Source organism: Oenanthe melanoleuca, chromosome Z, assembly GCF_029582105.1.
Source record: "Oenanthe melanoleuca isolate GR-GAL-2019-014 chromosome Z, OMel1.0, whole genome shotgun sequence".
NCBI classification, from domain to species: domain Eukaryota; kingdom Metazoa; phylum Chordata; class Aves; order Passeriformes; family Muscicapidae; genus Oenanthe; species Oenanthe melanoleuca.
Window position 1 is genome coordinate 74,475,458 of NC_079362.1, and position 22,438 is coordinate 74,497,895.

At 46.3% G+C, this 22,438-nt stretch overlaps 2 protein-coding genes across 2 annotated transcripts; both read right to left on the reverse strand.

The window, feature by feature from the left end:
• Positions 1-1,768: 1,768 nt before the first annotated feature.
• HDHD2 (haloacid dehalogenase like hydrolase domain containing 2) lies at positions 1,769-15,240 on the reverse strand. Its single transcript, XM_056514891.1, has 8 exons — positions 15,055-15,240; positions 14,808-14,879; positions 12,877-13,094; positions 10,021-10,229; positions 7,623-7,707; positions 4,796-5,012; positions 4,014-4,077; positions 1,769-2,856 (listed from the first exon to the last, which is right to left on the reverse strand). Exons 3-8 carry the CDS (start codon positions 12,975-12,977, stop codon positions 2,753-2,755), a joined length of 780 nt encoding a protein of 259 aa, XP_056370866.1. The 5' UTR covers positions 12,978-13,094; positions 14,808-14,879; positions 15,055-15,240; the 3' UTR covers positions 1,769-2,752.
• Positions 15,241-16,435: 1,195 nt separating this feature from the next.
• On the reverse strand, positions 16,436-21,229 carry IER3IP1 (immediate early response 3 interacting protein 1). The gene is made up of 3 exons (XM_056514892.1): positions 20,930-21,229; positions 19,356-19,457; positions 16,436-18,482 (listed from the first exon to the last, which is right to left on the reverse strand). Exons 1-3 carry the CDS (start codon positions 21,018-21,020, stop codon positions 18,427-18,429), a joined length of 249 nt encoding a protein of 82 aa, XP_056370867.1. The 5' UTR covers positions 21,021-21,229; the 3' UTR covers positions 16,436-18,426.
• Positions 21,230-22,438: the final 1,209 nt, after the last annotated feature.

Sequence of the window (22,438 nt, forward strand, 5' to 3'; positions counted from 1 at the left end):
ATTCCTGACACTCCATAGAGCATCACAGTCAGTGTAGTTTTCCCAGCAGAGACCTGCATTCTTCTTAATGAAACACAAAATAGGAGTTTTCAGTGAAATTCACTACCTTAGCAGGGCATGTTAATTTGGCTAATTAGTCACTATTTTCAGCTGAATTCAAAGCCTTAAAGTGTTACTTTCCTGTTGGTTTGGGGTATTGCCACAGTCAAAAAGGCAAGGAATTAGAAAAACTGCAGAAAATCAGCAAATTTTGGATAATTAACTAGCAACTATATTGGTGGCTACCCACTGGTTTGCAGCCAGCCATGAAGCAGAACTGCAGAATCCCAGGATGTGTCAGGTTGGAAGGGACCAGAGGGGATCACATTGACCTGACATCCCTGCTCCAGCAGGGCCATCCCCAGCACAGGGCACAGGATTGTGTCCAGAGGGCTCTGGAATACCCCTGGTGAGGGGGACTCCACCCCTCTCTGTCTCTGTTTGGGGCAGAAGTTGTGTCTCCTTTGCAGGGGGAACTGCTGGGCTCAGCCCCTGCCCGTGGCTCTGGTGCCATTGCTGGGATGAGCCCAGAGCAGAGCCTGGGCCCTGCTCTGCCCCTTCCAGTACACAGGGACACCAGGGACACCAGGGACACCCAGGGCTGAGGGCCCCTCTCACAGCCCTGAGCAGCCCCAGCTCCCTCAGCCTGTCCTGGGCAGGGAGATGCTCCAGGCCCTTCCTCAGGTGTGTCACCCTCCCTGCCCCGTGGATGCTGCAGTGAGCTGTGCAGGGCAGTGCCAAACATCCCCCACTCTGGACTGTCAAGCTCACACACGTGGCCAGGTGAGCAGCCAGCACTGCCACCTGTCCTGCACTCTTCTCATCAGGAATTCCAACACTTCCATCACATTTTCAGGCTCCAGGTCCTATCACTGCCTTCTCTCACCCTCCTTCTTGCTCAGCAAATCACTTCCCCTCCATGCAGTTCTCCTCGTTTCCCTTGGGCTGCTGTGTGTCTGCATTCTGAGCACCAGGGTTGTGCTTTCTAGCACATTCCATGACCTCTGAGGCACTGACAGTCCCTTTTAATTCCTGCATCAGTCACACATTATTGGAAGTCTCCAAGGGAAATGTCTTCACAGGATTTTGCTGATACATCTCCCACCTCCTGCACCTGACTCTCACTCCAGGCCACAGACCTCCCTTACATCTTTCCAAGCAGAAACCAACAGGTTCAGAACTGCTGGCACAAAATGCAGATGTATGAATTCATGCAAAACTGAAGCTGGCAGTATAAGGGCCCACAGACATTATCTAAAGATGGCTCCTGTTCCTCAGAGGTCTCTTCTCCCAGGCAGAAAGTGACATGATGAGAGGAAACAACCTCAAGTTGCTTGAGGGGAGGTCCAGGTTGGATATTTTGAATTATTTCTTCCTGGGAAAGATTGTCCAGCCCTGGCACAGCTGCCCAGGGCAGTGGTGGAGTTCCCCTGAAGGGATTTAAAAGCCATGGGGATGTGGCACTTGGGGACATGGGTCAGTGGTGGCCTGGGCAGTGCTGGGAATGGTTGGACTTGATGATCTTAGAAATACTTTTCCAGCCTAAATCATTCTGTGATTTATTCTTGCATTTCTACTGCAAAATCTCCTCCATCTACCCATTCTGTTCCTGACAGAGACTAAACCTGAACGTAGTAACCACCCACCAGGGGAGGCTGCAGAGAAACACTGTCACATGTGAAGGAATTCATTCATCACCATGGTTTTGTTTAACAAGAACGAGCATGGCTCATTAACACAAAACTGTATTTTCAATAAGGTTAATACTCCAGTAATGCATAATTACAATCTAATAATTTAACACACAAGAGCACTGTAAAACAACTGTAAAGGACTTTGATTATTACAGTTTGCAAATGGACCAGAAAAGCCATTTACCATCATTACAAAGTTGGTTCATATTGGGGGATGTAGTGCATAGGAAAAGCATTGCACGCTACAGAATTAAATTTCATTTTACAGCTCTGCTAACCAACTGTAAAAACTGGAATCTGTCCCCATGGCTTGTAAAGGATTTTTTCCATAACATTAAAAAAAAGCAAAAAAATCCCCAACAACAGTGAAATTTTGCAACTGTAGCATTAATAGGACCCTGCTGAAGCCTAATTTTAAAAAGTCACAGTCTCTAAGGCATTTAATACCAGAGTTTTGTTTCTGTATCATTCTTTTTAATAACAGCATCTAATTAAAACATCTGTAAAATGCTGACAGTTTTTAATTTTATGTAAAATTTGAAAAGCAAATAACAGGATCTGCTCTAATGAAAGACAGCCACAGTAGTTATAATTAAGCAATGGTGATACTTTCATTTAGGAGTCACTTCTGAATGTGCATAATCTCTACCTTTAGGTCAGAGCACCAGACAGATGTCAGTGAAATCACTACAGGCCCACTGAGGCTCTGTTGGTGTTTGAGTTTTACTTACTTGAGTGTTTTCAGTGCATGTTTTCAGTTTAACTTATTCTGCAGAAGGTGACGCTTTCCAGACGGGGCTTTTCATCAAGTATTTTTTGAAAAATGAAATAAGAAAACTCTGCCAACACTCCCTGTGTGTTTGACTGTGCTGGGCCCACATGGATCCCCTGCCCCTCACAGCCCAGGGTGGTTTGTGATGGAAGCCATGCATGCACTGATCTTGGGACCTTATTTTTTGAAGCAAGAATGAAGGAAATGGTGTGAAACAGATGTTTCTTCAAGCTAGCTGTTCCCTTTCTCACAGCATGTGCTTCAGGATATGTTCCACTGCCTCTGGGAAATTCTCACAGGTTAAGTAGGGAGCTGGGTTGATTTTGTCTTCATCTGCTGGACGGTATTTACCTGTAACAGATGAAAACCAAGATCCCTTTACCAAACTCCTCTGAGTACCCTTGCCCCTCTCCCCTGAAAATTAGTCTTGTCATAGCAGTACCAACAAGGAAAATGCCCATCTGGGCAAGAAACATCCCACAGGTCTTCCCCAAACAAATGCTGAGCTCTACTGGACATTCATTCCACCTGCAGCAGCTTTCGATCAAAACCAGTGTTAATTATACTGGTTCACTCTGCTACACTGGGAAATGTCCATGCTGTAGGTTCTTAAAATAATAATAATCACAGAATCCCTGAATGGTTTGGGTTGTAAGAGACCTTAAAGCTCAGCCAGTCCCACTCCTTGCCATGGGCAGGGACACCTTCCACTATCCCAGGTGGCTCCAAGCCCTGTCCAGCCTGGCCTTGGACACTGCCAGGGATCCAGGGGCAGCCACAATTCCTCTGGGAAATCTGTGCCAGGGCCTGCCCATCCTCACAGGGAAAGATTTCTTCCTAAAATCTTTAAATTTCCTGTCTTTCATTTTGAACCCAATACTCCCTGTTCTATCACTACAGTTTCTGATGAAGAGTGCCTCTCTGAAGACTCTTCTGAAGAAAGCAGGATTACTTCTCTTCATTTTCAACATATCACACTGTGTGGCATGAGCAGCTGCCACCTCAAAGAGATCTTACCCAGCCCATGGGTCCATCAACAACACGAACAATACCTGTCCATTCCTCCAGTTCCACTTCCATACAAAGCAAAATTACATTTATAATGAGTTCTGTAATTACTGAGGAGTTCCACCAGAGCTCCAGCAGAGGTTACATTGCTGTGACTGATTTTGGCAATCTAAGGTGTGATAATAACAGTCTCCTCTGTTCTGTGATTACTGCTCTGTATTTTTGAATCAGAGCATAACTTCACACCTACAAGAGCAGATGTCCCCATGTATGGCTCTGGTCACTTTGCCATCAGCTGGGGGGCTGTGCTGTGCTCTAGCCCTGCTGTCACAATGCCTGCTTGACAGGCTGCCTCTGCACCACCCCAGCAGAGATGTGAAGGTGGCTGGCACACAGCAGCAGGGCTGGCCCAGGGCTCAGAGTACCTTCACTTCTGGGCACAGGGGAGATCCCTGCAGGCACCACTGTCTGCTGACATCACCGATCCATCAAGCACTTACCCGTCCTCACCAAAATCCCACGCATTCCTGCCTGCTGGGCACCACCCACATCATCCCTGCAGTCCTGGGACACAGCAGGAGAGCAGTGGATTAGTGGGCATAGACACTTCCATAGGCTTTTCTGCTTTACACATCACTTAAAAGCAGTGACACAGAGTCAGATCTTTCAGCTGCCCCATCAGTCACACTGTCACAGGAGTGACGTAGTGACTGACTGAAGTGAGAGAGAAAACCCCATGGATTACACACTAAATCCTGTGACCTTTCATAGAATTGTTTAGGTTGGAAAGCCTCTCTAAGAGCATTGAGTCCAACCATTCCCCCCGCACTGCCCAGCTCACCACAAACCCATATCTGAAAATGCCACATCCACATGGCTTTTAAATCCCTCCAGGGATGGGGACTCCACCAATGTCCTGGGCAGCTGTGCCAGTGCTCAAAATCCTATCTCATGAAGAATTTTTCTCTAATATCCCACGTAAACCTCCCCTAGCCCAGCCTGAGGCCGTTCCCTCTCCTCCTGTCCCTGTTCCCTGGGATAAGATCCCAAATCCCCCCGGCTGTCCCCTCCTGTCAGGGAGTTGTGCAGAGCCACAAGGTCCCCCCTGAGCCTCCTTTTCTCCAGGCTCAGCCCCTTTCCAGCTCCCTCAGCCTCTCCTGGGGCTCCAGCCCCTTCCCCAGCTCTGTTTTCTCCCTAGAAATGACAGTTCTATCCTTTGGAACCCCCTCTGCAGGCCCTGCACAGCACAGGGGCAGCTGAGGAGGGGTTTGTGCCCACGTACATCTCCAATCATGACAGCCTCCTCGGGGGCACAGCCGGTGCCCCGCAGAGCCTCCAGGAAGAAGGTCTTCTCTGGCTTCCCCACCACGGTGGCTTTGGTGTCCGTTGCGTACTCCAGCCCTGTCACAAAAGGTCCAGGTCCCAGACACAGCCCATCCTTCTTCTTGAAATACCTGGCTTTGTGGATTGCTATGAGAGGAGCCCCCTCCAAAATCAACCTAGAGAATGAATGAATGAAGAAGAAAGTACAAAAAATGTATTAAAGGAATTATATTTACAACTGAAGGCTCAAGTGGCTTTCACACAATTCCAGGATGGTCTGGGTTGGAAGGGATCTTAAAGCTCAGCCAGTCCCATCCCCTGCCATGTGCAGGGACACCTTCCACTATCCCAGGCTGCTCCAATTCCCATCCAGCCTGGCCTTGGACACTGCCAGGGATCCAGGGACAGCCACAGCTGCTCTGGGCACTCTGTGCCAGGGCCTGCCCACCCTCACAGGGAAGAATATCTTATAGGTACAGGATGAATCATTTGAACTTAACTTTATATTTTAGCATTGAAGGAGTTACAGTAGCAAGTCACATTAAAAAAACCTCAAAGCCATTTGACACATTCACATCCCTCTGAATTTCCCTATTAACCCCTGGGAGTTCGAGCAGGCTCACTTCTGCAGAACCTGCACCTCATTTTTGATTCTCACATTTCTGTTGTGTGCCCTGCAGATTTTCCTTACAGCAGACACTGCATCCCCCTGTCCTGCAGCAAAGGGAAGCTGTGTAGGTGCCCTAGAGGAATGCTCCTGGTCCACCAGGCACAGCAATGTTACAGAACTCTTCCCCTCCCAAGTTTCAGTGCAACAAGGGCCCTCCAGACATCATCTGGACTGCCAAACATTTTCCCTTTGATTTTACACTTTCCCCAGGTAATGCAGGTCATTCTAATCTTTACCACAACAGTGTAAAACACTGGCTGTTACTCTCAGGGTAGAAAGGAGGATTAATTTTCCCCTCAATCCCTGATTTACAAAACAAAACAAAACAAAACAAAATAAAAGCCCTTAAGAAAACAAAGTCTTGCTTTGCCCCTGTTGTAAGAGGCTGGCTGAGGTGAGCTGGATTCTCCTTGGAGGATGTCTGCAGAGCAGCCTGGAAGCTCTGAGCAGGACATAAATGATATTTAATTTCACTTAATTATCACAAAATACTCCTATTGAATCAATGCATTCCAAAGCAAGCTGAACAAGAAGAGAGTGGGGTTGTATTTCTGTGAGCAGCCAGACATGTTCACAATGGGAGGATGCCTCTAGGATACAGAAACATTTAATTTGACAGCATCACCACAACCACTCCCTTCAGCAGTTTGCAGTAGAGATCTCACCTGAGAGAATTCTTTTAAACATGGAATCAAAATCCCACTTATACAGGAAAAGAAATTTAGTCTCAGTCATTTCAAGTGGTGCCTGGAGAATGGCCAGACTCTGTGTATCTCATTTTGGGACTCATGTTGGGTTAGATTTACCTGAGTTAATGTTGGGTGTCAATGGAATAGTTGCCTACCATGTAATTAGTCAGCCTGGGCTCCTCACAGTCGGTGCAGAGGAAAAGGCACTCCTAGGGCACAGTTCAACTGTCCTATTTTAAGAACTATTAGGTAAAAAAATGCCCTGAAGTGTCTCCCTTATCCCTCCAGAGCCCTGATCACCAGCACAGACACAGGAATCTACACTTAGATACCTGCATTTAATCAGACACACGTCAGAGTTCTGCAATCCCAATGCAATTCCATTTTCAATGCAAATCCCAAGTGGCTTAATTATCAGAGCAGTAAAGGAGAAGGAATAGGGCAAGGCTCGACAAGAAGAGAATGTGCCAGTGGTCAGTGTTTCCATCAGGCTTAACAGGTCTGACAGCAGCAAAGGTTTATCCCCTATAGAGGACTGGGGGAAACACACAGAACAAATCAGTGAAGTGTTACAGGTCAGACAGAGCCCATACTGTGGGGTTTTTTTTTCAGGGTCCTGGTATTCAGCCTGAAGCAAACAATGGATATTATTCAACAACTAATATATTCAGGACAGAAATACAAATCAATAAAATGAGGTAAGCACTGGGATACTTAATGGGTTAAACTCATGCAGTTGTGAAATTAAGAGTCTGCTCATGACCCAAAGTAAAAGTCCAAAATCAATGCCTTTAGCAAGGTGCACTAGTGAGGCAGACAGGGCTGGTTTGGGTCAACATCTGTTGATGTAACACAGAATTGGCAGCAGATGAATACAGCATTGCCCTCTTACTCCAAGAAAACACCTCCTGGAGAATAGGAAAAGCCTCAAGCTGTGTCAGGGCAGGTACAGTGTGGACATGAGGAGGAATTTCTCCATGGAAAGGATGGTCAGGCATTGGGACTGCCCAGGGAGGTTTGGAGTCTCCATTGCTGGAGGTGTCCAAGACCTGGACGTGGCACTCAGTGCTCTGGGCTGGTGACACAGTGGGGATTGGGCATAGCTTGGACTCAATGGGCTTGGAGATCATTTCCAACCCAAATAATTCTGTGAATGCTTCCCCACATCCCTGGTTTTGTGTATTTTCCCTTGATGAATTGCTGACTTTTCCCTTCAGTGACAGCTGTGACTTCTGCAGGTAATTTAGACTGAAAGCTGTAAAACGGACTGCCTGAAGTTCCTAATGAAGAACCCAAACCCACCAAGATTAGTGACTCCCTCACACACTGCATAATGTGTCATATTCCTAACACAGTTTTCTTCCCAAAAAGCAGAGAGCTCAGCACAAGACAGCCCCCACTCCAGCCCCTGCCAGGGGCTGCCTTACCGAAAGGCTCTGTTCATCATCTCGTAGTGGAAGTGCTCAGGAGCCAGTCCCACCACCACTGCATTGGGGTTATCTGTGCCAATCCCTGGGAAATAGAACAAGACTGAGCAGCAGAGCAGGATTTAATTCACACTTAGCAACCCACAGTCAGCAAAGTGCATTTAATCACTTTAAGGCAAAAAAAAAAGCATTTTCTGACACAGTCATACCACAGATACTGCTTTTATGTCTTTTAGACATAGATAAAAATAAAGGAAAATAAAGAAAGATAAAGATAAAGCATCTGTGGAAAAGATAAAGAAAGGCTAAAGAAAGCATCTGTGCAAAAGTGCTGGTCTATCCAGACTGTTCCATCCTCCAGGAGCTGGACAGTCTTAATAGCAGCTGTGGGATGATTCTGTCACCACTCCCACTGAAATGCAGCAGGACACAAAAATCTCTCTTTTAAATGAATGTCTGCTTGCCATCTGAGAATCCCTCTCTACATATATTTATGTGCTTTGTAAGACAGTAAAGCAGGAATTCAAGTGAATCCCAAGTTTTTCTATTCCCTCTAGTCACAGGAAACTCCACTGACTGTTGTTTCACACATCAGTCTGATTCTGACAATAAAAATGGTACTGCAGCATGGCCCAGAAGTTGTTACCCTAGATTAATTTGGGCTTTTCTGGAAGGTCTTTCTTCAACGTGGATTAGTGCCCTTGGGAACAGCTGCACTGCAGTCCCACCCCTGGACAGAACCAGCAGGGGAAGCAGAGCAGCAGCAGCAGGAGAGACTTACTAATGGCATGTTATCAGCTGCATCCTGCACTTGCTGAGGATTTTGTTTCACCTTCCACCTGCACCTTTGCCAGGACAACCAGAGGTCCTGGCCAGCTCTGCTGGCTGAGGTCTCCTGCTGCATGTCCCTCAGGAGGCTCAGCCAGAAAAACATCCTTGTTTTCAAAACATCATGGCAAGAAGCATCTGAGTCCTTAAAGTAGGAAAGAATAGCTTCATCTGCCTGTGACCAACTTTAATAGAGAGATTAGCCAAGAACAGCTCAATAGGAGCCATTAACAGGAATTTAAAGCACTCTCCACTGTACTTGAATGTTCCAAAAGCAGCACTGAGGAAATGTAAGCCAAAGCCCTGGTAGCAAAAACGAACCAAACAACCCACTCCAGACCCAAGAAGTACAGATAATGCACCAACGTGCCCCCATGATACCTCTGTCTGTGCCATCTTTTACAAAATTAGCATCAGCTCCTCAAAAACTGATGGAAAGGTCCCAAAACCATGGAGACTGAGCTGACTAAAATGCTGTCAGTGAACAAGCTGCTGCCTCTGTTGTTTCTCCCTCAGGAAAGCCTTCCTGGGAGCACAAACACAGAATATTGCTGGGGGCACATTTCTCTGGGTACAATGTTAGGTAGAACAGATTTCATTGTTCTCATGGAGGCTTTTATATTTTCAGCACAGAAAAGTCTAAAATTCTCAGTTTCCAGGGTTCCAACACTGAAAGACTGACCTCTGACCAGATTTCTGACCAGACTATGGCATCAAAATTTAACAGGAAATTCATCGATCCTGGCAAGATTAGAACCTACTTAAATTACACAGCCAAAAGATTTCAGTTTGTACAGCAAGGGCAGGGCAAGCCAGCCATACATCTGCTGCTTTGACTTAAAAAAAAAAAATTTGAGTGTACAGTATACAGTTTTCAACTCTGAGTATGTTACAAGCGTGGGTACCTTTGCTACTCTTGATGTCCAAGTGAGAACACATCATTTCCTGCTCCCCTTACTGCTGAAGGAGGGAAATGGGAGTATCTGACAGCAAAGCAGGTTTTAACCAAGTCTTTACTGATGACAATTTAGAGGAGTCAGGGCAGTGAACCTTCTGTATCAAAGTACATGGGGTGAAACCTAAATGTTCAATGTAAGATAAGCAATAATTGCCTGGAGATTTTGTATTTAATAATAATAATCTGTTAACAGAGAAACAGACTGCTGTGTGTGCCTACACACTGTTTTTTCAGCTCTTTATGAGTAAAATCTCTGTTGGAAGTTAGGTATTGCACAAATTGACATCTTTGCTCTTAAATCAGCACTGGTGTAGGTCCAATGAAGCACCAATGACCTGCTGATAACTATTCTATTTCATATTTTAAAGAATGGAAAGTATCAAGTTTTACCTGAATTCCTGACTATATGAAGGCCTTGGCTGCCATTTCCACTGATCCTCAAGAAGATACAACTTCAGGCTGTTTGGTGTTTGACTTAAAATGAAGAAAGGACCTTTAAGACCCTGCAAAATTCCACATTTCAGGCTCCACCATGGCTGGTGGTCTGTAGATGATCAAGAGCACAGCATTTCCTTAGCTGTTCATTAACTAGGTGTTTCCTGAGCACCTCACCTGTGAAATCAGGCAGGGCCTTATCATCCACCAGGAGCAGGGGCCGCACCTGCTGCTGCTCCAGGAGGTTCCTGGCTGCTGTCAGGGAGGTGAAGATCTCGTGCTCGGCGATGTCGAAGCCCAGCCCCGTCAGCCGCTCCAGCAGGTCCCTCTTGCTCTCCTTGGTGGTGTTGGTCACAAACCGCACGGTCACCGGGGCACTGCGCAGCCTGGGGGGGACAGAGGGGCAAACTGGGCACAGGCTCCTCCTGTCTCACATCTGTGCTTCTCCCTGGGGCTAAAAACACCCCTAAAGGCTGCGGGTGAAAACACCACACAGAAAACTGGTGCCATGCAAAAGCTTCTGTGATGCTGAGCAGACAGCGGGAATTACACCCCCCAGAGCAAGACGAGTCATCCTCCCCTCATCTACCACAAAAAGTACTGAGGAAAACAGTGATTCCAACTCCCTCTTCACAGTAGCAGCCAGAACATCTATGATAACCAATTTGAAAACCCTTTTTATTCAAACTACACAATAAAAAAGTCAGTCTCGTTTCTTGATCAAAATAAGCAAACAAAAGAAGCTTGTTGCTGAATGAATATATTGAATTCCACTGCTGGGTGAATTTCCCAACAGCTGTGGCTCGTTCAGGATGTTCCAGGAGCCTGTTTTACCTTGGTGGTGGTTTTATGTCAGCTCCTGCAGCCATTTCCCCCTTTCCAGAGGAACACCAGTATCACATAAAACCATGTTATTGCCCTGTGCTGACAGTAAATGCTACCAAACAATCAAATAATTTTAAGTGACAGTTTCAACAGTGTTCCCTTTAATTATTCCCCCACCATCACTTTCTTTGTTGCTATAGGAACAAACACAGGCACCAGGGCTGTGTGGAGAACATCAGAACAAAGTTGGAAACTTGCACCTGCCACCTCCTTCTCCTGTTTATCTCTTGTTTCACACTGATCCTTCAAAGGTAAGAGCTGGTAAAAAAGCCCCTTTGTTGATAATAAAATACAAATTAATACGATTTTTCCCTCTGCACCTCAGTAGGGAACTATGAACACAGTAACCCCAAAACTGGCATTTGTTTCCCAAGCAAGCTGCATGCCATTCCTTCCAGCTTCTCTTTGGGAAGGACAGGGACATGGATGGGCACAAAAGAGGGTGGGATAATACATTTTTTCAAACCTCTGAGACCTGGCTGCTCTCTGACACCTGCTCTCCAAACCTGTGGCAGAACATACATATTATATGGATTTTCAAGAATGTTGACTCTCACCTGGCACAAGTTGTCTCTGCAGCAGGAACCACGGTGCAGTGAGTGAAAAGGCAATGCATGAGTACCCAGTTTTTTAGCAGTTTTTATTCCCTTGCAATTTTACATCTTAAGGACATAATCATTTCACACTGCATTACCTGTGGGAAATGCAGCTTCCTAATCCCTCTGCGAACCTGAGCAACAGCCCAGCTTTGTAAAACCCTTAGCAGCCCATTCAGCTCAGTAGAGGGTTCAGTTCTGCTCCTATATCCTGATTAATTTAGTGCCCCAGAATCTTAGTGCCTTCCTTCATTCACACAATATCACCTAACAGTCTGGTATTTTTCCTCATCCATTGCAAGATGTCTTCTCCAGGAAAACACCACAAATATTCCTGGAATTGCGTGTCCTATTTCACCACTGACTTGGTTGGAATAAATCATTTTTCTGTGCCTCAGTGTCTTTAGGCACCCTTTCACCACAAGACAAAGAGTTAACTGTCCTGTTTATGAATGTGTTGACATTCCTACAAAAGAAAAAAAATGAGGTGGTCTGCCTAGCAGAAAGAAACTTTAAAACAGTAATAACTGAGAAAAACCTTGTCTGAATGAAATGAGAACTCTTCAGAGGTTGCCTTGCTCCCTAGACCAAGCTTTTCTGTTATCCCACTGAATCTCAGCACAGACCTAAAAGATCTGACAGATGATCAGGTTCCTGTAATTAAACAAAGTCCCGAAGAACAGCTCAGCTGAACTGATTTTGGGGGAGTTCACCCAAATTCAACTATAGCTGTCTCACATGTGAATCAGTGGAGACACCTCGAATATTGGGAGTTTTATGTCTAGAAAAGGCTTGGAAAACACAGAAAGAGCCACTGAGGAGAGCAGCAGGGGCTCAGGTTACACCAGCATCTCCACCCTCTGCTGAGTTCTCCTAGCATTAACACAGGGTAAAGGATTTGGCTGTGTTATAAGTACATGTTATATTATTGGCTTTTCACAAATATTAAAATGAATGCTATATGTATAATGTTGGAAACATTGCTGTATGAATACAGTTTTTTTTAGTTCTGCTATTAACAAAATTTAGAAATGGTAATGTGATAAATGTATTTTTCTTGGACTACAACATGGTGATGTAAAAAGCTTTCGTTCATGTAACTAACTCAGAGAATGGTAAAAAGATAACCAGGAAATTCTTCACATTCTTAGATTACTGGACACCAGAACTCCAGGGAAGGAGTTTATTGATCTTTTCTTTTATCAGGCAGTACCAACAGGATGGAGCCACAAGGAGAAATAAAAAAAAATTGTTGATTTACAGGTTGAGGAGGAATGATTTTGAATAATGCATGAAGGTCTACGAATATGCAAAATGTTGATGCATTTAAAGAAGTATTTTCTGAGTTAGTGTAGGCACTTGGCTGAATGTAAAGCACCTGTCTGTATAACCTTTTGCTTTATTGTTTGTCTCTTATTGTCTTTATTATTAAACCTTTTAAAATTTACCAGGAAAGTGAACCGTGTTTGTCACAGAGTTTGCTCCACTCACCCACCCTTTTCTGCAAACACCACCTCCCAGAGGAAACCTAAAAAAAAGAGGTGAAACTTGCCTTCTGAGAGCCTCCTGGGCACCTGGCACGGCCGAATCCTCGATGTGGAGGGTGCCATTGAGATCCACCAGCACGGCCTTCAGCACCCGCCGCGCCGACATCGCGCCCTGCACGGGCACAGCAGCCTCAGCTGCTGAGCACACAGCAGGGACAGCGCCCAGGGACAGCTCCACAGGCACCTCACTGCTCCCAGCACTGGTGAAATGGGCCTCCCTGCACTGGGGACAAAAGGCAGGATTTTAAAAAATCGCCCCACGCAATTGATGTTGTGGTGCTTTGCTTCCTGAAGGCTCCGTGGGAGTCAGGTGCTGTTTGTTTTTTAAGTGCATCAAAATAAAATACAGTAAAGTTCTCTGAACGAGGGTGATGGGAATTAGGGTCATTACATCTGGGATTGCTGGCTCAAGTCCTCAGAAAGAATATTTCAGCAGGTCCCACCGACACCAACAGTGAAAATAAAAAGACAGTGGCTGTAAAGCTCAGAATGCTCTGCTCTGCTGAAGTGGATATTGCTGATTTTGTTTTTATAAGAGACTGTGGGTGATGCAGCCCACACCACAACCACTCTGAGGCTGCTCAGTGGTGAGAGACAGGGCTCTGCAGAGTTTAAGCCTGCAAGCTCTTAGGGCTCATGCATATCCAGCACCTCCAAGGGTCATTCCATGCTCCTGCAAAAGGGACAGTCAGGCAATTCTTCTGGTTCTATGGACTCAGCCTAAAATAAAAGCCAGCATTTGAAGGGCAAAGGCACCAAAGAAGGAACAGAGAGGTGATGTTTGAGTCACCTGGCTGAAGATCTGTCTCCAGAAACAAACACTTCCCCTCCTGTGTGCTGCAAGCGCTGCATTTTGCTCCACGAACAAGTCTGAGGAGCAGTTTCTCAGAAAATGCCCAATACAGCTCCAATAGACAATAACCATCAGAAAAGGCTGAGAGAGCTGAGATTATAAAAGAGAAGCTTTGGGATGATCTGATTTTGGATTTCCAGTACCTGAAGGAGCTGAGAGGAAAGGCAGAGAGAGACAATTTCCAAGGGATAGAGGAACAGGACACAGGCAATGGCTCCCAGTGCCAGAGGGCAGGGATGGATGGGATATTGGGAAGGAATTGCTGGTAGGAGGGTGGGCAGGCCCTGGCACAGGGTGCCCAGAGCAGCTGTGGCTGCCCCTGGATCCCTGGCAGTGCCCAGGGCCAGGCTGGATGGGAACTGGAGCAGCCTGGGACAGTGGAAGGTGTCCCTGCCCATGGCAGGGGGTGGGATGGGATGAGCTTTAAGGTCCCTTCATACCCAAACCACTCTGGGATCTGCCAACCCTACAAGAAACCACAATTTTGTGTTCAGCTGGCTTGGTCACAGACAGCATGTAGCATGTTTGTACTTTAGAAAAAGAACACAGAGTAATCAACAGGTGACTGGAACCTGCCCTAATAAATTTCTGCCAGTTTTATCTTTGCAGACAGTTTTATAAAGAGTATTGTGAGCCTGGTGTCTCAGGTACACCACACACACACACACATAAAAGGAAATTTTAATATTCCACTATCATTATCCCTGCTGGCTCTCTGCAACAAGAAAATAAATTAAAATGCTTCTTTTACTGTATGTCTGTTCACAGAAAAGCCAAAGTTAAATGTTAATGGCAGTCAGATGAAAACCGAACTCCTAAAGGAGCTTTATCAATTTCAACAGAAATAACTGGTATTATTATTACTACTACTACTGTTACTTTTACTGTTATTTTACTTTTACCCTACATTTCCATCGGTTCTCCCGTTCACAGTGTATTTATCTGGGAAATATGGAAGTTATCTGCAGAGCCAGTTTCCAGCACAGCTTAATTTTAAGTAAAAAGCTCATGGACTGGCCAGGAAGTCCTCAAAGGCCTTCCCAGAAGCTCAGTTTTCATAATCACCTCACAACGAAAACTCACCTTTTTAGGACACAGGGACCCCTCAGCCCCGGTCTCTGGGACAAGGACGCGAGAAACACAACAACACACAACCTAAGGGAAAGAGGGATATATTCTATAAAAATATAATGGTTATATACGTCCCTCGATGGAAGGATGCTGAAGGCACAGTGTGTGCCCTCCGTCCCACAAAACCCCCGTGTCGCGCGTTTGGTACCGCCCCTTCCCTCCAGTTCACAGCGGGCACGCGGGCTGGCCCATTCCCTACCGGGGGAGTCCAAACAGCGACGATCTCCCCTTTCCCTGACGCAGATGGTTCCGCCCGCCTGTTCGCGGCCAAAGGCGGCGGGCGCGCCCACGCGGAGGAGAGGGGGGAGCAGCCAGCGCGGCTCCCCCCGGCACTAACCCGCTCCCGCCGCCGCCGCCGCCGCGCTCTGCGCGCCGCCCGCGGGGTCCTGTTGGAGCCGCGCCCGCCCAGCCCCGCGCCGGGCCCGCCCGCCGCCACCGCGGAAAATAAAAAATAGAATGTGGTGGTTTTTGTCATAAATAATTCCCACCTCGGCCCTCAGCGGGCCTGTCGCCGGTCGGTGTCCGGCAGTCGCGACAGGCAGCGCGGGGGGCAGCCTGCAAGGCCTTGAGGGCACGCGGCGCATCGTAACATGGGTAAGGTTATAAATTGTTCAAATTACACCCGTTATACCCATTATATCCCTGTTATTGTACCTGTTACAACCTATTTATCGTATGTATACCGTTTATAATAATCTCCCATGTGGATATGATCATAAAAAATATAGATTATATCCCTTATATCCTATATGGACATGTTTATATCTGTAGCCGTAGATTATGGATATCCATAAATCATTTATCAATAATATATCAATAATCTGTATAATATGGGCATATTATGCCCTGTATGGGTACTATATATAATAATGTATCTATATATCGATATTTTTATATATAAACGTTATATACAAATACATTATCATATCCATATATGGATATATTATACCCATAATAACTAGTATATATTTATACATAAATATATATTGGAAACAAATTATTCCCATTATATATCTGCAATTAAATGTTCTAAATTACATCTGTAACATGTCTATGGTGACTAATCCACTTATTATATCCACATATAAATATATTTTTATAGTTATAATTCTACATTTATGCCTTTATATACTTTTGCAATGTGAATTTTAATCTGAGGCACATACAATTCATATCTATGAATTATTAAAATCCATATATATGAATTATTAAAATTCATATATATGAATTTTATATATAGTTTTATAACTATTACTAAGGTGTGTGTACATACGAAGTAACTTTATTTTGCATATTCCTTGTTTTTTTCAGTTTTAGCCGCAGAGCTGTTCCAGGACAGCTGGAATCCACGCGAGGGGACAGCAGCAGTGCGGTTATTCCCCGGCTGTGCCTGCACTCCCCTCGCCCTCTCCCTGCTCCATCCTCGGCTGCTGCCCCACTTTGAATCGCTATTTTTCACCCGTCGGGTGAAGCTCGTCCCAGTTTTGCCTCCAGCGCGGGGTTCCCGCTGCTCCTTCTCCCTGCACGTGCCCAGCCCGTGTGCCTGCAGCCCCTCTGGAAGCACAGCAAGGAGGAGAAAATCGCTTTTCACCCGTTTTATTTTAAAGCTGCTGCTTGCAATCTTTAGTACTGGCTTTTATTTCAGTAAGAAGGAATTAAGTTTTGACAGTCAACAGATGTGGAAATAGAGTTACAGACATGCCGTGCCTCAAACCCAAGTTGCTCCCAGTGCCACAGCCACAGAAACAGCAATCGTGATTTTCTTCCCAAAAAAAATTTATAGGAATACAAAATGTTCCACACACACATTGCCCCATTTCCAAAAAAGACAGATCTGTGCTAGGCTGTATCCTCATCACCTCTGACACAAAGATCATAAAGAAATTACTTCTAACAGATCGACACATTTTAAAATTTAAAGATCCTGTCTGCCTTCTCCCACGTCTCACTGGGTTTGCCACATAAACCAAAATACAGCTCCACAGCAGAGAGATGATACTGCCAAGTGCCACAGGGATGAGGAAAAATTTGCACATTTCATATAAGAGCAGTAACTCTGATATCTGGAACAAGATGAAGCAGAGTTTTGAGATATCCCCATTGTACACAGAGTGACGAGTGAGTTAGGAAAGAGAGTGCTTAATTTGGAAAGTCAGGATTTATTTACAAAAATCACTAAGAAAAAAGGAAACACGAAATTCTCCTCCTGGATGTACTTTACTCTGCAAAAAAACTGTGATTGAAGATCTTTAAATGTATGTACATGTTTTACAGATTCTTCTTCATATACAACAGCATATGCTTTAGTCATCAAGACCTCGGGAGAAGAAATGATCAACTAAGCTGCTTTAAAATAATGAAACTGCCAGGTTTCCCTTGGCTTCCCCTCTTTAAACATTTTACCAGAGGAACAGACAAAGAATTCTAACTTCTCTAGAAAGACATAAGAATCACCTTTTCCAACTCAGACCTAACTCAGCAGTCTTAATTGAGACAAGACCGGTAGGAGAGCGATTAGAGGCATTCTCTGCGACAGAACTGCAAACTCACACACACAGTTGCACTTTCAAAGTACTTAATTTAACAAATGATGATGGAGCTGGGGGGAAGAAGCAGTAACAGAAAAGGATGCAAATTCGCAGGTTTTTCACAAAGAAATGCATCTGAAAAGCGCAGGGTATTCATCTCCCCTGGTATTCCCCTCCCCATTTCCCAGGAAGCTCAGAATACAAATGGTTCCCCACTTCGACCACAGCAATCACCACGAAGAAGTTTAATACATATTTTAAAAAGTATAATAACAATCCTTGACAGAAGAGTAACAAATGCTAATTACTAATATCCCCAAAGTTAACACAGTTACCCAGCTTTAGGTACAGCTTTTTTTTCTTAATTGTTAATTTTTTTTTTAATTTTGCACTGCAGTTAAACCCATTTTCAACTGACTTTACCATCAGCATGAAATACTGATTTGAAAATAAAAATCCCCAGTCAAAGCAGGAAAATTCAGCTTTCAATGTTAACCTGAATCAGGACTTTACCCAGCTGGTTTTATCTCCCTCCATATCACAGCTGGACTTCAATCCTTTATAACAGGTGTTCTTTACAACAGGTTTTCAGAGCCTAATTCATGTTGTCTTAAACAGTTCCACGGTAGTAACTGAAATGGTAACAAACACATTGTTTCTGTCCTCAATTAAAAACAAATTGGAGAGCGTACTGAAGGAAATTCATCCCTGAGTAACGAGGCATTTAAAAGCTGCATCCCATTGCCAGTCACTGCAACATCCTATGACATTTACTCTAATAATTAATCAACACTATGAACAGGCAGCAACAGAACTGGTCACAGTCCAATGTGTTTGCAGCGTTGTTGCATTGATCCCGTGATCCTGCTTAATGAAACTGCAAGGGAACATTAGGAAATGGGATAAATAGAAACAGTGTCTTTTATTATTTTAAGTTGAATGTCAGATTGACAGCTAAACCGTGCTGGATCCCAGGGAAATCAGAGCAGTGGTGGTCAGCAACTGGTTTCTTTGGATGTCCACAGGATTTATACCGGGAGTCTTCAGCCAAACAACAGGAGGAGAATGATTGTGATCGAGTTCAGGGCTATTAATGGCACTGCAGAGGGAAAAAAAAAGGAGAAATTAATAGTGAAAAATTTCCTTTACACATCACAAAATGACAGTGGCTTCATATAACCTTGGAAGAAAAAGCAGAATTTGCCAAAATTTTAGAAATACACTTAATTTTCCTCTATAAAGTTGGGACCAGTGGAAGGAGCCAGGCTCAAATCCTAGGAATACTACACATAAGTAGAAAGCAACACCACAATTATTTTTCCTTTTAACTTTCCTTTTAACTTTAACCCACAGCCTTTAGTTCTGTTTTAACTTTAACACAAATAACTCTTTCTCTGAATGAAAGTAAACCATCTAAAATTCAGTTTCTAACCTTGGCTTTACTGTGCTTTAGAATAAATGTTTTGGGTTTTACTCAGTGGCAAGGCAGGTTAAGGTTTGTTACTCCCTCTCTATCACCATCTACAGAATGAATTTTTGCTGTCCTTCATAATGAAGAACTATCAGTAACTGACAAATTAAGTGTATTTTTCTCCCCATCTTCTGAGGCACATAAGCCTGGCTTGCCTTTCAGAAACCCCAGAATTACATTTCCTTCACAGGTACTTCCCATGAAGTTGGATTTAGACTAGGTGATTGACACTAATTGCACATTTTGGTTGATCACCAAGCTTTCTCCCAGCTGCCAAACTCCAAAGGGAAGGCAAAAGCTCATCAGGAGAAACACTAGCTGGAGTCAGGGAATGTTTTTGCACTTTCACCAGAATTAGGGCACTTTAGGTGAGGCCTGGACCCTCTTACAGAAAGTCCAGGCCCAGAGGAAGTATAGATTAGTGCAGAAACAAGACATTTCAGATTGCAATAATAATCATCATCATAATCATAATAATAATAGAAAATATTGTGCCCTTACCTCTCATAACGGTTCGTATTGATCGAATGAGGTTTGTCAGCTGTGCTTTAATTCCTGGTTCCTCTCCAAATCCTCCAATCCCTTGATCGCTTCCCCAGCCAACTGGGTCACATAAAAACAGACACACACGTTAGCAAAAAAACCCCAAAACCACACAACAAATGCTGCAATTTTAACGAGCAATCTATCCTGAGTGTCATTTACACTAACACAGACAGCCCAATTAGCCTTATTTCACAAGCATATTTTAATACACTAGGCTGAAAGCTGTTAAACTTCACGTTAAGTGATGATGAATCCATGTTTCCATAAAGAAAACCCTCAACTTTTTAATTCACCACTATTCCCTGCGTGCCCAAAGTAACAGTGAGATCATTTGGGCTTTAAAAAAAAAAAAAAAAAGCTGTCAAAATAAACCAACTGCAACCTGTTCATAGTCCTGAAAATAAAGGAGCAAATTGCTTGGTGTGAAGTTATGATGCTTCAGCACTGAGAAAGGGGCCACACAAGAGAAAAAATGGACAGCACAAACTCCAAAATCGGGGTGATGATTTTTCCAACTGCTGTAAAAAACACATTAGAACTTTTGAGGAAAAAAAAAAATTGGCAACTTTTCTGAGTGTAACAGAACTCCTGAAGTTCTGTGCACCCAGACACAGCATGATGGGACGTGGGATGTGTCCAGGGATTTCTAAGACGTGCTGGTCGCAGCCCTTACCATTCTGGGGAGGAGCAGCTCTCAATACCCTGAACTCCCCTGCCCAAGGTGTGCGTTTCTTTCTCCAGAGACCACTTTTGAGTGATTTTTGTTCTCCCTGTCTCGTCTCCCTGGCACCAAACTGAGGTTGGTGGGCGAGTCCTCTCCCTCACAATTAATTGGATTCACTGACAGCTGCTGCTTCCCACTGGGATGAACTACAGTCCCAAGTCTCACGAGTGGCTTCACTCATCCCACTAGTCCCCACACCTCCCTTTTTTAATTCCAGCTGCTCGTCAGGAGAGCAAAAGAAAAGCCCAAACCCAAACTGAGAAGATCCCTTGAAGCAAATCCAACCGTGGAGCAGGAAAAAGGGATGCCCTTCTGCATTCCTGCCAAAAAATCCTGGTTCAACCTGACGTGAAGTCAGGATTCTCCACACCAATGAACTGGGAAACCATGGATCATTTTTTTCCCCCACGGCTTTGCAGGTCTTTGTCGGTGAATTTTGTCTATTTTGCAGGGTTTTGGCTTCTTTTGAAGGGAAAGGATGCCCAGCCCTGGGAATCCCACGGACCGAGAGGCGCCATCTCGTCCAGAACCAGGCTCGACAAGGAAAAAAAACCTTTGCACGACACCAAACACTCCAAGGCGCGGCACGAAGGGGCGTGAAACAGTTAAAAATGGACAGGAAAAAAGGACAATTATGGAGGGGGAAGAGGGAGAGACAAAGGTACGACAGAAGCGGCTGGGAATTCATCCCCAAACCCACCGCGAATCCCAAACCCCTCCCCCGCGCGTTGCTGCTCCCACCGGCAGGGAGCGGCGGCGGGGGCCGCGTCCACCCCCCTCAGGCCGGGCGGCCCTCCCAGCTCACCGTGGCGGAGGAAACGCTCCTCATGCAGCACGGCCACGGCATTGACGATGAGGAGCGAGGCCTGCAGCAGCGAGTAGAGCGTGAACGCCATGGCCCGGCGGGGCGGAGCGGGGCGGCACCGGGAGCCGCACCGGGAGCAGGAGCGGGAGCGGCGCCCGAGAGAGACGTGGCGGGGCTGGGGGCGGAGTCTCCCCTCACGGGTCGGGAGGGGGCGGAGCCTCGCCTAGCGGCGGGGGCGGGGCTAGAAGGGGCGTGGCCTCTCAGATGCTACCGCGCGTTGGCTGCGCACTGAGAGGGCGTGGCCTTATGGGGCGGGGCGAGTGGGGGCGTGGCTTGGAGAGCATGTCCATTGGGGGCGAGTCTTGGGGGCGTGACTGGCAGCGCCGCCTCCGCCCCGAGGGGCGGGGCTAGCAGGGGCGTGGCCACTGGGGGCGTGGCCTGCGGCTCCCGGCAGCCGCGCTCGGCGCTGGGTTCGCCCGCGGATCCCTCGGGACCCCGAACCCCGCGGAGCCCCTCGGGTCCGGCGGAACCCTGTGGATCCCTCGAGCCCCTGGATCTCGCAGAGCCCCGTGGATCCCCCGGTGCCCCTGGGATTCCCTGGAGCCTCTTGTGTCCGTTGGACCTATGGATCCCTCTGGTCAATGGATCACTTGGATGACTGTGGATCCCTCGGCTGCGTGGGTCCCTCGGAACACCGTGGGTCCCATGGAGCCCTTTGGGTCCATTGGATCCGCGGATCCCTCGCGACCGTGGATCTTCTGGAGCCCCGTGGAGCCCTCGAGCCCGTGGATCCCTCAGAACCCCGTGGGTCCCTCGGAGCTCCTTGGTTCTGTCGGGTCCATGGATCCCTCTGGTTCATGGATCCCTCAGAGCCCCGTGGTTCAGCCAGAGCCCCTTGGGTCCGTTGGATCTATGAATGCCTTCGGTCCGTGGATCCCTTGGAACCCCGTGGATCCCTCGGGTCCGCTGGTCGTTCAGAGACCTTTGGATCCCTTGGGTCCATTGATCCGTCAGAGCCTCTTGGGCTCATTGGGCCCGTGGATCCCTCGAGTCCATGGAACCCGTGGAGCCCTGTGGGTCCCTCGGGTCCATGGATCCGTCGGATCCCCATGGGCTCCTAGGAGCCCCTTGGGTCCATTGGATCCATGGATCCCTCGGGTCCATGGATCTCTTGGAGCCCCGTGGTTTTCTCAGGTCCGTGGGTCCTTCGGAGCCCCGTGGATTTCTCAGGTCCGTGGATCTCTCGGAGCCCCATGGACCTCACAGCGCAGGCTGTGACATGGGAAGAAGCTCTGCTCTCCTCGTAGCAAGTGCCCTTTGGATTCGGAGCGGGAGTAAGGCTCATCCTCATCCTCCTCTGTCGGTAACGTGGTGGGAGCTGGCAGGGAGACCTCGCTCGGCGTGGGGCAGCCCCCGTGGCCATGCGTCATCAACACCCCAGTGCTAGTAGAGTTAATAAAAAACATAAACATGCATATCCGGTGAAAAAAATACATGAATTCATGCCTA

What these genes read in the sequence shown, in the direction of transcription:
- IER3IP1 (XM_056514892.1), bottom strand. Translation starts at nt 21,020, where the DNA reads ATGGCGTTCACGCTCTACTCGCTGCTGCAGGCCTCGCTCCTCATCGTC. An exon ending in GGAGCGTTTCCTCCGCCACG is followed by an intron (nt 19,458 to 20,929) that starts GTGAGCTGGGAG and finishes TATGTGACCCAG; the next exon opens with TTGGCTGGGGAAGCGATCAA. An exon ending in AATACGAACCGTTATGAGAG is followed by an intron (nt 18,483 to 19,355) that starts GTAAGGGCACAA and finishes TTCCCTCTGCAG; the next exon opens with TGCCATTAATAGCCCTGAAC.
- HDHD2 (XM_056514891.1), bottom strand. Translation starts at nt 12,977, where the DNA reads ATGTCGGCGCGGCGGGTGCTGAAGGCCGTGCTGGTGGATCTCAATGGC. An exon ending in GGCCCTGCCTGATTTCACAG is followed by an intron (nt 7,708 to 10,020) that starts GTGAGGTGCTCA and finishes TCTATTTCCCAG; the next exon opens with GGATTGGCACAGATAACCCC. An exon ending in AGGCTGTCATGATTGGAGAT is followed by an intron (nt 4,078 to 4,795) that starts GTACGTGGGCAC and finishes GCTGTGTCCCAG; the next exon opens with GACTGCAGGGATGATGTGGG.